The sequence below is a fragment of the Mandrillus leucophaeus genome, unplaced genomic scaffold (assembly GCF_000951045.1).
Source record: "Mandrillus leucophaeus isolate KB7577 unplaced genomic scaffold, Mleu.le_1.0 Scaffold183, whole genome shotgun sequence".
Lineage (NCBI taxonomy): Eukaryota > Metazoa > Chordata > Mammalia > Primates > Cercopithecidae > Mandrillus > Mandrillus leucophaeus.
This window is the reverse complement of record NW_012101843.1, coordinates 3,294,594-3,307,350: the sequence shown is the minus strand read 5'-3', so window position 1 is coordinate 3,307,350 and position 12,757 is coordinate 3,294,594. Positions and strand designations below refer to the sequence as shown.

At 39.5% G+C, this 12,757-nt stretch overlaps 1 protein-coding gene across 2 annotated transcripts in view; it reads right to left on the bottom strand.

The window, feature by feature from the left end:
- SARAF (store-operated calcium entry-associated regulatory factor) overlaps positions 1-12,757 on the bottom strand; it is a 20,206-nt gene that overhangs the window by 1,899 nt on the left and 5,550 nt on the right. The window contains exons 2-5 of one of the 2 annotated variants that reach the window (XM_011977737.1): positions 8,837-9,015; positions 4,286-4,703; positions 2,041-2,182; positions 1,250-1,401 (exon numbers count right to left, since the gene is read on the bottom strand). In XM_011977737.1, the coding sequence (XP_011833127.1) occupies positions 1,250-1,401; positions 2,041-2,182; positions 4,286-4,703; positions 8,837-9,015 (891 nt within the window). The remainder of the gene's footprint in view (positions 1-1,249; positions 1,402-2,040; positions 2,183-4,285; positions 4,704-8,836; positions 9,016-12,757) is intronic. The other variant, XM_011977738.1, reaches the window with a different exon arrangement.

Genomic DNA, 12,757 nt, shown 5'->3' with positions numbered 1-12,757 from the left:
TTAGCAGAGACAGGATTTCACCCTGTTGGGCAGGCTGATGTCTCAAACTCCTGACCTCAGGTGATCCACCCCTCAGCCTCCCAAAGTGCTGGAATTATAGGTGTGAGCCACCACGCCTGGCCTTACCTAGTCATATTTTTATATATTCTCCCAACTCCTTTTTTTCTCCCCAGAAGTATGCACTATCTCATACTCTAATACCACAGATCAGTTTTGCCTGTTTTTGCATGTGTATTTTATAAAATATAACTGCTATCATCATAGTGTATATATTCTTTTGTGTCTGGCTTCTTTATATTTGGTAGATCTATCCATGTTATTGCACACAACTGCTTATTTTCTTAGTTGCACAGTAACCCACTGCAATACAGCAAACATAACTCAATTTATTCATCCATTTTACTGCTGATGGATATGTGGGCTGTTTCCAGTTTTGGGCATTTATGAATAGGGATGCTATAAACAGTCTTGTGCTTATCTGCCAGCATACAAGTGTATGCATTTCTGTCGCTATATATCTGAGAGCAAAACTGCTATGTCCTAGGTATGCATAGGTTCAATTTTAGGAGGTAGTACCAGTTCTTTTAATTGAATGTATCAATGTATATCCAAACTAGCATTATGAGAATTCTACTCACATTTTAAAACATATTTAAATGTATTTTTCTATCAATTTCAAGAATTAATCACTGTCTATAACTTCTTTCTCCTGAAAGACAAATCTACTCCACAGCAATCTCTCATGGCCTCCTTACCCAGCAGCTCCCATTTTCTGCCAATTAGATTTGATGTTTAATCCAGTTATTCCTTTTTTATATATATCTTTGCTTTTTACAAAATATTCTCTCAGCATTCCAGTAAACATTATATTTTTGAAAATTAAAATATACCTCAATATCTTTTTTGAATGTTACTGAATTTTAAGTTTAAGTTTCTACTTAGAAAAGTCTAGTTTAGAACTTAAAGGATCTCTAGAGATCACAGAATTAAATACATGTGGAAGCTAGCATACAGTAAAGTTCAAGTTAAAACCTTGGTCTATGGTAGAGCTAAGCCCAAATCAAATCCCTATTTGATTTTTAAAGAATGTTTAGAAGTGGGATCTCAGTTAATTGTGCTGTTAATATTTTTGGTAGGTACACACCAAATAAAACCATGGTGGCTAAATAGATAATCATCTTCTAAAGTTCCAAAACTATTTCTGTACTTTACTCCTAGGTTAAAATGAACTTGTATTTTTTGCTCTTACCTGATGCAGTTCTGGTTTTTGTGTCTGAGTTTGAACACGCCGAATAGCCGCCCAAGCCTCCACGAAGGGGTGAGTAAGCTCTATTCCATGTGCCAGGGTAGGAGGGAGGATAGGACGGGTAGTACCACGAGTCAGAGAAGGGTGTTGCCGCTCTTTAAAGGCATAAAAGTAGGTTAGGCATTTTTTTCTTGTGGCTATAATTTTTAAATACCTTCCTGTTCCTAAACTGTCAGAAAAAAAAATACCTTTATCAAGTACTTTTTCCTGAATATGCTGGTATATCAGAATTAACATGAAATAAAAACTGTTTCATATTTCTGCCATTATTATGGTCATTGCTATGGGGGAAAAGTGACAGGGAGTCAATGCTCTTTCTTTCTGAATTTGTACTCAAATAAAATCTAAGCTTAAACTACCATTAATATTTCATATTCCAAAATCTGGCCCCAAGCTCTTTCCAGCCTTACTTTTATCATTCTCCTACCAAACCAGACTAACTGTTCCCCAAATATTGTATTCTTTCCTGCCTTCTCATTTTCTCAGATGTCAACTAAACAGTCTTTTTCTTATAATATCTATGAGGGTGACATAGGAAGAAACACAATGCAAGAAAATAACATATACAATACTGATCGAAACACATATAGTGTGCCTTCCCCCTTCCCAGAGAATCTTATTTAATAGGTTAATGTCACCAGAATTTATTTTCCTTAGCGAAACTAAATGCAGTTAAATTGTAAGCAGAAGTCTCTTGAATTAAAGAGCAAGAGAGATAAATGCAAAAAGCTTACCTATTGCTGCCAAACAAATATCCTAGTATTCCACCAGTTCCCAAGCCAGTCCAGAACCCTGGTCCTGAATTTTCATATCCTTGTTGTCCTGTAAAAGCACTGCCAAAACCAGAAGTTGCACCATGGCCAGTATTCTGCGGTCCTTAAAATAAAAATGATTTATTATGTATCCTCACTTAAACATGACATAGTCTACAAAAGCAAAGATAATATAACCAATATAACACTTCAGTTATTTCATCTGTACTGAACTATTAATAATACTCAGGCATCAAATTATTAACAAGTTGTATTCAAAAAGGTATTTGTAAAATACTGGTTTATAATGAAGGAGAGCATTTCCCATAGATATGGGAGGAGAGGGATAGATTTTAGGACTGGGGAAGGTCTTGCTATAAAATTCTACCTCCATTTTTTGGCTGTTATAAACAAAACTGCTATGAACACTCCTGTGCATCTTTCTTGGTGCACCATGCACTCACTTCTCCCAGGTATTTATGTAGGAATAGAAATGGGTAGGCATATGTTTGGGTTGTTTTACCATTTTAACTCCTACCAGCAAAGTATGAAAGCTCCAGTCACTCTACATCCTTGCTCACACTTGGTACTCTTGTCTTTTTAACATTAGTCATTATGGTGGTTATCTGGTGGCTAAAAATAATCTCCCTGTAGCTTTCATCTGCATTTCTCTGAAGACTAACGATGCTAAGCACCTTTGCTTATTTTTATTGACCATGTAGATCATGGATTGGGACCCCAGCACTGGTCAGTGGCCTGTTAGGAATTGGGCCACACAGCAGGAGGTGAGTGGCAGGCAAGCAACTGAAGCTTCATCTGTATTTAGAGCCACTCCCCATCACTTGCATTACTACCTGAGCTCGGCCTCCTGTCAGATCAGCAGCAGCATTCGATTCTCACAGGAGCACGAACCCTACTGTGAACTGCACATGTGAGGAATCTAGGTTGCGTGCTCCTTATGAGAATCTAATGCCTGATGATCTGTCACTGTCTCCCATCACCCCCAGATGGTACTGTCTAGTTGCAGGAAAACAAGCTCAGGGATCCCACTGATTCTACATTACAGTGAGTTGTTAATTATTTCATTATATATTACAATGTAATAACAACAGAAATAAAGTACACAATAAACATAATATGCTTGAATCATCCCAAAACCTTCCCTCCCTGCCCCATCCCACCCCAACCCAACCCCCCTAGTCCGTGGAAATACTGTCTTCCACAAAACTGGTCCCTGGTGCCAAAAAGGCTGGGGACTGGTGAAGTAGATGTCTTCTCTTATTATAAAATGGCCATTCAAGTCCTCTTTGGAGGGCTTGTCTGCCTATTGCTCAGATTTATGGGAGTTCATTGTATGTTCTAGACACATATATATGCCGGAAATATGTTTTGTAAATTTTTCCCAGTCTGTGGCTTGCCTTTTCACTCTCCTAATAGTGCCTTTTGATGATTAGATGTTCTTAATTTAAATAAAGTCTAATTTACCCATGTTTTCTTTTATGGCCAGTACTTTTTATGTTCTGTTTAAGAAATCTTTACCCATCCTAAGGTCATAACAAATATTCTCCTATGTTTTATTCTGGAAACTTAATTGTTTTGCCTTTTATGTTGAGAATTATACTACTTAAAGAATTAATTTTTATGCATAGTGTGAGACAGGGGTCAGGGCAAATGATTATTAGCAAAGTTGATCAAGTTTCTCTGATTAAGAGTACTTATAATTTAATCAGGCTTTTTTTTTTTTAAGACAGGGTCTCGCTCTGTCACTCAGGCTAGAGTGCACTGGTATGATCTTGGCTCACTGTAACCTCCCCCTCCCGGATTCAAGTGATTCTCATGCCTCAGTCTCCCAAGCAGCTGAAATTACAGGTGCCTGCCACAACACCTGGTTAATTTTTGTATTTTTATTAAGAGATGGGATTTTACCATCTTGGCTGGCCTCAAACTCCCGAACTCAAGTGATCTGCCCACCCCAGCCTCCCAAAGTGCTGCGATTACAGGCATGAGCCATGGTGCCTGGCCAATCAGGCATTCTTAACATAGCGATCACAATATACCTTGGGAGAGAGCAGAACAGAAGAGGTAAAAGAAGTTGAAAGTAAAAAACAAAATGAGAAGACAAACCTCCTTTGGTTTCCCAATGCAACGATTTTCTATTTCAGAACCAAGCACAGGATGCACGAACCTCACACCCACCCTATTTATGGCCACTGCGAGGGAAACATACCTGTGAACTCAGACTTAAAGCCTGGGGGAGGAGGTCCTGCTGAGTTGGTGAATCTCTGGTAACGGTGGGAAAATGGAGGATACTCAGAATACGGTGGAGGAGAATACTGCCCATCACTCAGGAACAGCTTATAGACTACAAAGGCGATCCCAAGGAGCACCACGATGGTAATCAATCCACCCATGTTACAGGAATCCGCCGAGTACCACTTATAATAATAATCAGAGAAAGAGGCAAAGCCGTGCTGCTTTCCAGACTCCTTCAGTTTCTGCAGGCCAAGTTCTGTATAATCTAAATTGTACTCCAAGCCACAAGACCCTCTTAGTACATACTGGTCTTCAGAGGACTCATAGCCTTCACAGCTCACCACAGTTTTTCCAAATTTGTATGCAATATCTAAGTCGGTCTTACATTCCCACTGTGAAGAAAAATAGAAACAGACTATTAGAAACAAACTTTTTTTCATTTAATATATGTTACTTGGGGGCCGGGCCCAGTGGCTCACACCTGTAATCTCAGCACTTTGGGAGGCTGAGGCGGGTAGATCACAAGGTTAGGAGTTCGAGACCCGCCTGGCCAAGATGGTGAAACCCCATCTCTACTAAAAATACAAAAATTAGCCAGGCACAGTGGCGGGTGCCTATAATCCCAGCTACTAAGGAGGCTGAGGCAGGAGAATCACTTGAACCCAGGAGGCAGAGGTTGCAGTGAGCTGAGATCGTGCCACTGCACTCTAGCCTGGGCGATAGAGCAAGGCTCCGTCTCAAAAAAAAAAAAAAAAAAAAAATATGTTACTTGGGCTATATATCCGTCATAAAATTGCAAAATGAAGCAAGGGAATGATCCGCAAAATTCACGACAGTAAGTATTCGTGTCTAGAAGGCAGGGAAAATGAGGGGCTTCAAAGATAATGGTGGTATCTGTGTTCTACTTCTTATGCTGGATAGTGCATACACGAGTATTCACTTTATCACTATTCTTCATTCTTTACACATACATGTTACATATCCATCTGAACATATTAAGTATTCCATAATTTATACAATTTAAGCAAACTGCCAAAATGTCAACTTTTTGCCACTGTTCAAGACGCTTTCTTTAAAAATACAGATTTCTTAAAAGACACTAAGGCTCAAAACAGCATCATATATGAACATCTGGTAGCTACACAAAGCAACAGAGATATTACATAACACTCTGAGAAAAAAACCTTTCTACACAAATTTTATGAAACTATGGACTAACTTTCCAGGGTCCAATTCTATGTAATTCTCTTGTATTTTTAAAAGATATTTAGAAAAACGCAAAAAGAACCCAGGCTAGCCCCAAAAATGTCCACCTTAAAAAAACATATGCCCAAGTTTGGTCTACATTCTGTATTTTGTGGTGAAAAAGCAATATGCTTCTTTAACTCTTAAGATACAAGCTAAAGGCTGGGTGCGGTGGTTCATGCTTGTAATCCCAGCACTTTGGGAGGCCAAGGCGCGTGGATCACCCCTGAGGTCAGGAGTTTGAGAACAGCCTGGCCAAAATGGCAAAACCCTGTCTCTACCAAAAATACAAAAATGAGCTGGGCATGGTAGTGCATGCCTATAATCCCAGCTACTTCAAAAATAGATCTGAGGCAGGAGAATGACTTGAACCCAGAGGCAGAGGTTGCAGTGAGCCAAAATCATGTCACCGTACTCCAGATTGGGCGACAGAGGGAGACTCTATCTCAAAGAAAGAAAAAGAAAAGATACAAGCTAAAGTAGATTTAATTGGTTCTGCTGCCCTTCTGCAAATTTTTGTACAAATGATTTTCCTCTTTCAAAGTTCAGACACACTATTTTATTTCATTCATAACAGCCTTATTGAAATATAATTCACACATACCATACAATTCACCCATTTCAATGGTTTTTAGTATATTCACAGTTGTGCTACCATCACCACAATCAATTTTAGAATATTTTCGTCACCCCAAAGAAATCTTGTACCCAGTAGCAGTCACTCTCCATTCTGCCCTCTGCACCCCTCCCAACCAACTTTCTGTCTATATGGATTTCCCTAACTGGACAGTTCACAGGAATGTAATAATACAATATGTGGTCTTTTGTGACTGGCTTCTTTCACTTAGCATAACATTTTCAAGATTCATCCACGTTGTAGCATGTATTGGTATATACGCTACATAATATTTCTTTGCATAGATATACCACATTTTATTTATCATTCATTAGTAATGGACATTTGAATTGTTTCTACTTTTTGGCTATTATGAATAATGCTGCTATGTACATTTGTATGCAAGTTTTTGTGTGGACGTGTGTTTTCAATTCTCTTGGGTGTACACCTTGGAGTGGAATGACTGAGGCATACAATGGTAACTCTATGTTTAAACTTTTGAGGAAATGCCAATTTTCCAAAGCAGCTGGACCATTTTACATTCCCAACAGCAGTGTATAAGGGTTTCACTTTCTCCACATCCTCACCAGCCTTGTTATCTTTTTTATTATACCCATCCTACTGAGTGTGAAATGGTATCTTACTGTGGCTTTGATTTGCATTTCTCCAATGGCTAATAAGGAACATTTTTCATGTGGTTTATTTGTTACTTATGTATCTTCCTTGCAGAAATGTCTATTCAGACGCTCTGCCATTTTTAACTTGGTTGTTTTCTTTTTTTTTTTTTTTTGAGACGGAGTCTTGCTCTGTCACCCAGGCTGGAGTGCAGTGGCGCAATCTCGGCTCACTGCAAGCTCCGCCTCCCAGGTTCACGCCATTCTCCTGCCTCAGCCTCCCGAGTAGCTGGGACTACAGGCGCCTGCCATCACACCCGGCTAGTTTTTTGTATTTTTAGTAGAGACGGGGTTTCACTGTGTGAGCCGGGATGGGATGGTCTCGATCTCCTGACCTCGTGATCCGCCCACCTCAGCCTCCCAAAGTGCTGGGATTACAGGCGTGAGCCACCGCGCCCGGCCTTTATTGAGTTGTAAGAGTTATTTTATATTCTTAATACACGTCCCTCACCACCTATGATTTGCTAAGCTTCCTCCCATTCTGTAGGCTGTCTTTTCACTTTCTTGATGATGTCCTTTGACAGTCAAAAGTTTTTAATTTGGATAAGGTGCAGTTTTTCTTTTGTTGCTGTTGCTGTTACTACACTGTTTTTAAAATAATTTTATTTGGAGGAAGATTTATAAGTTTGCTGACTTAGGTAAATAAAACAAGCTAACCTTATATTGGTATTTCATGTTAACTACCACTTCCTTAATCATGCGTACTATAGGTAGCTTCTAAGTACTGTATTTAAATTTCAACTCTTGGAATAGAAGGAGTTTCTCTCCTGCTACTAAATGGCCTCTCTCCAGCTACTAAACATAAGCCAATGTATGATATGCTCAACACTCCTTTGCTCATGCTATTCCCTTCTCTAGCCTTTCCTCTCTAAAAATGTTATCATTCCTTCCTAACACAGCACAAATACCTCATCCTTTAAATCCCAATGACTCCAACCAGACGTGACTTTATAATGTTGTGTTGGGACCTACATGTAATCTGAGTACTTGTCTTACCTCCTCTACTACTAAGAGAGCTTCTTCATTCTACCTTATCCATTTTTGTATATTGCAATTAATACATATTTAATGAATGACATCACCATTACTGCCTTTTTTTCCCATCAAGACTGTAAAAGTCATAAGTCAAGTGGGAGTGAGACTTCCGCTATAACCCAGAGGATTCTATGATTCAACTTAGCAGTACTGGGGGAAAATATTGTGAAGTAAGTATCACCCAGTACACATCAACTTCCTCTCTGAATTGCAAAGACTATGCATAAAGGTTGTATCAAACAAGAATATCATTCTGATAGAGAGGGGAAATTGTCAACACAAGTTTTTTGCCTTGTGACCGGTCGTCTTAAATCCCTTTTGAAAGCAGTCAGAATACAAAGTAGAAATACGTAACTACTGATTTAAACTGAATTCATTTAACAAAATCTATATTTAAAGCATACTCAGTTTTGGAACTTCAAGGAGACGCTCTGCTCGTATACAAAATACCAGTGTCCCAAAGACAATAAATGAAACCTGCTGAAATGCTTCCATTCAAAAGTAACCACCCTCAGTTATAAGATAATTTTAAAATCAAGTGCTAGACGCACAATAGAGATATATGAACCCCTACTATTTACGATCTATAATTCCTAATTATCTCAATTTTATCGTAAGGGTAGGTTGGTATTCTTTGAGGAATAACAGGAAAATGACAACCACAAGAGATCCCCTATCCCTCACCCTCAAGTATATAAAAAGTTGTGAAAATTTACAAGTATCTTAGAAGGAGGTCATGGTACAAAAACTACAATAAGTATTTTCAGGCTTTAAAATCGGTGCATTTCTTTTGGAGGCCATTTCTTCCACAGGAAGAGTGACTGATTTACTTACATATTTTAGGCTGATCTGAGATTTCTGTATGTGCTCCCTCAAAATACTGAATAATGTCCCAATAAACAATTTACTGAATAAAAACCCCCATTTAGACTGCCATCACTGTAGTGGATATTACCTGTACATCATACCCATCCCAGCCTTTGTTCTGACACTGTATGACTTTTGGGGTATAAGAATCACAACCAGCTGTGCCTCCAACACATTTCAACTGTGGGATGGGATCCAGCCTGCGGGAGGTGGTATAGCGGTCATAGTGGAGGGTAAGAGCTTTTACATCCCGCAGCAACATTCTGTCTGAAATAGCAAGAAAACAGAGGAACACAAAGTAAATATCATGTCAGAGAAAGAAAGGTTCATCCTAACAAAACTCTCGTCATAGGAAATGCCTTTCTTGCCTTCTGAGAATGGCTAAGAGAGGATGAATCCATCTCTCAAAGCTGTCCCAACAACATTCAGGCCTTCTGCACAAAATTCAGGTCACACTTTTAAGATCTCCCTGCATTTCAGGCCAGATGCTTCTACAGCACAAGTTGTACATGATTTTTGCTAAATCAAAAGAACAAAAAGTTCACTAACCTGAAACATTGTACTACTGTGTAATAATAACAGTGGTTAATTAAAAAGGCAAAAATATAAGCATGTTCCTGAAGCACATTTAATGATTTAAATGTCCATCAACAGGTGAAGAGATTAATATATTCTGATCTATTACAGTGGAATATTCCACAGCAGTTAAAATGAGTGACCTAGAATTCATGTATCAAACTAGATAAATGGCAAAAACATTTTAAACAAAATACAAGTTGCAGAATGTTTTGTATGATAGCTTTACATAAACCTTTAAAAAAGGTGAAACGATACTATGTACTGTTAATGTCTATAAATGTATATAACAACAACATGAAAACACATATGGGAAGGAATAAACACCAAATTCAAGTAAGTATCTAGTCTACGGAGAGAGAAAGGAAAGAGATTTTATCTCTATTCCTAATGTTTTATTACTGGGAGTGGGGGATTTGTAGCAAATATGGTACAATGTGATAATTCAATAAAACTAGGTGATGACTACATGTATGTTCACTGTACACTTCTGTATGTTTAAATACTTTAGATATTTCACAATTTTAAAAATCAGAACTAAACTATTTCACAAACTAAAAAATTTAAAACATACTGACAAGAGACTTTGAAAGGAGGAGTCAAAACAATAAAATTATGTCTGGCATTCATGTACAAAAATGAATTTCTAGGTGGCTCACACCTATAATCCCAGCACTTTGGGAGGCCGAGGTAGATGGATCACCTGAGGTCAGGAGTTCGAGACCAGCCTGGTCAACACGGCAAAATTCCATCTCTACTAAAAAGACAAAATTAGCTGGGAGTGGTGGTGCATGCCTGTAATCCCAACTACTTGGGAGGCTGAGCCGGGAGAATTGCTTGAACCTGGGAGGAGGAGGTTGCAGTGAGCCAAGATCACACCATTGCACTCTAGCCTGGGCAACAAGAATGAAACTCCATCTCGAAAAAAAAAAAAATGAATTTCTATGCATTATTGCAAAATAAGGACAAAATCTTCTTATTTATCATGTTGTGGATTATTGATGGAAGATGCTGTGGATTGGCTCAGTCAAGATCCACTTCATCCTCAAACAGGAAGGTGTGCCTTCCTGCAAAGCAAAAGGAATCCCAAAACCTCTTGCAGCTGTAGTTGCCAAAAGCAATTTCAGTTCTGCCAACCAGAGGGACTAGAGCAAAATCCAGAAAGCAGACCCTAGACTTATACCATGCTCTGTCCTTCAGCTAGCAAACACAGGCATGGAGACCGTGGGTTTTCAAACTGATAGTATCCTCTAATCAGCTTCCTGGCTGTCAAGAGGCTTGACATGAGCAACCTATTTTTCAGTGTGGCAGATGTAATAGGCATCACTTTCTATCATTTTGTGAGTACCCAATTCCCTATATTCAACCTGTCAAATTAGCAGAATTTGCAGCCTCCCAAAATTCTACTAAAACTATAATAAATACATTGTTTTAATGATGTGAATGACTGTGGTCAGGTAAAACCAAAGAGGAGATGACAGCAGAATTTTGGAAAGAGAAAGCAAATAGACTAATGGTAGGTGACTAGACCTAAGTGAAAGTCAAATGCCAGAACAGCAAAGGGGGGAAACTGAGAATCAACCTGATGTACATAACAGAATCCCAAAAAAAAAAAAAAAAAACCAAAACAAAACAAAAAATGGGAAATGGCAGCTCTGGAATGAGAGATGCCTGAAATACACACTACAGGGTGAAAGCTACTTGAGAAGAAGCCATATCCCCAGATCCTCTCCCCAACTCCACAATGTTCTAACTCCCTCTTCCCCACTAAGGAAACTGTCTGGATATGTATTCTCTGGAGAGGATAAAACTGAAGAGATTTGCATTGGGGACCATCTGGCATAGTAGAAGGCATGGGTACAAAAACAACCAAACAGGGAACCCAAGTGACTGTGTGCACTCTGACAGCTGAAAGCACAGTTCTCCTTTCCCACATGGCGCACAAAATGCTAACAGCCATCCCCTCATCCTCTGTGGGAGATTGGATGACTATTCCCTTGGTAATCTAACCAAGAAGAAGTACCTAAATACAGTGACATCAGGAACTTCCTCCAAAAAAAGAGCAACCTAGGTCACCCTGTTGTGAAGTTCAAAATCAAAACTGCAACTACACACTGATAGCTTCCAATGAGCTTTTTGGTTCCCCAGGGTTAACCGTGAGCAGGGAGCCAAGGATTACTAAAAACATGACGAAAGTCCCTGCTGTGGTTTGAATGTGTCCCCCAAAGTTCACGTTAATCCCCAATGCAACCATGTTGAAAGATGGAACCTTTAAGCGAGCTCTGCCCTCATGAATAGATTAATGCTACTCTTGCAGGACTGGGTTATAGCAGGAGTGGACTCCTGATAAAAGGATGAGTTAGGCCCCTTTCCCCTCTCTCACTCTCTCCCTTTTCTGCCTTCCATCATGGCATGACACAGCAAGAAGGCCCTCACCAGATGCCAGCACCTTAATATTGAATTTCTCAGCCTCCAGAACTGTGAGAAATGAATGTAGTTTTTTAATAAATTTCCCAGTCTGTGGTATTGTGTTACAGTAACATTAAACAGACAAAACAGCCCCTAACATGAAATATAGCAACCAGGACAGAACAGAACAACAACAAAAGGAAGCAGGAGGAAAAATGAGACCATGCAGAAGAAGAAAACTTTTTTAAAAACACTGTAATATCCTCAGAGAGATAAGAGAAAAAGACTGCATTAATAAAACAATCATTTTTAAAAGGAATATTCAGAAAAAAAACAAGAGCTTTTGGAAATTAAAAACAGGACAGCTAAGATTAAAAACAACAAAACTGCCAGGTGCAGTGGCTCATGCCTGTAATCCCAGCACTTTGGGAGGCCAAGGCAGGCAGATCACCAGTGCCCAAGAGTTTAAGATCAGCCTAAGCAACATGGCAAAACCCTGTCTCTACAAAAAAATTATAACATTAGCCAGGTGTGGTGGCACACACCTGCAGTCCCAGCTACTCAGGAGGCTGATGTGAGAGAATCACCTGAGCCTGGGAAAGTCGAGGCTGCAATAAGCCATGCACTCCAGCCTGGGTGATAGAGTGAGACCCTGTCTCAAAACAGAAATAAATACATACATACATACATATAACAGAACTGTCAGAAGAAAATCTTCTAGAAAGTAAAGCTAAAAGAAAATCTGCTAGCAAGTAGAGCAAAAAGACACCGTACGCGGTGGCTCATGCCTGTAATCCTAGCACTTTGGGAGGCTGAGGCAGGCAGATCACGAGGTCAAGAGATCGAGACCATCCTGGCCAACATGGTGAAACCCTGGCTCTACTAAAAATACAAACATTAGCAGGGCATGGTGGCATGTGCCTGTAGTCCCAGCTACTCCGGGGGGCTGAGGCAGGAGAATTGCTTGAACCCAGGAGGCAGAGGTTGCAGTGAGCCGAGATCGTGCCACTGCACTCCAGCCTGG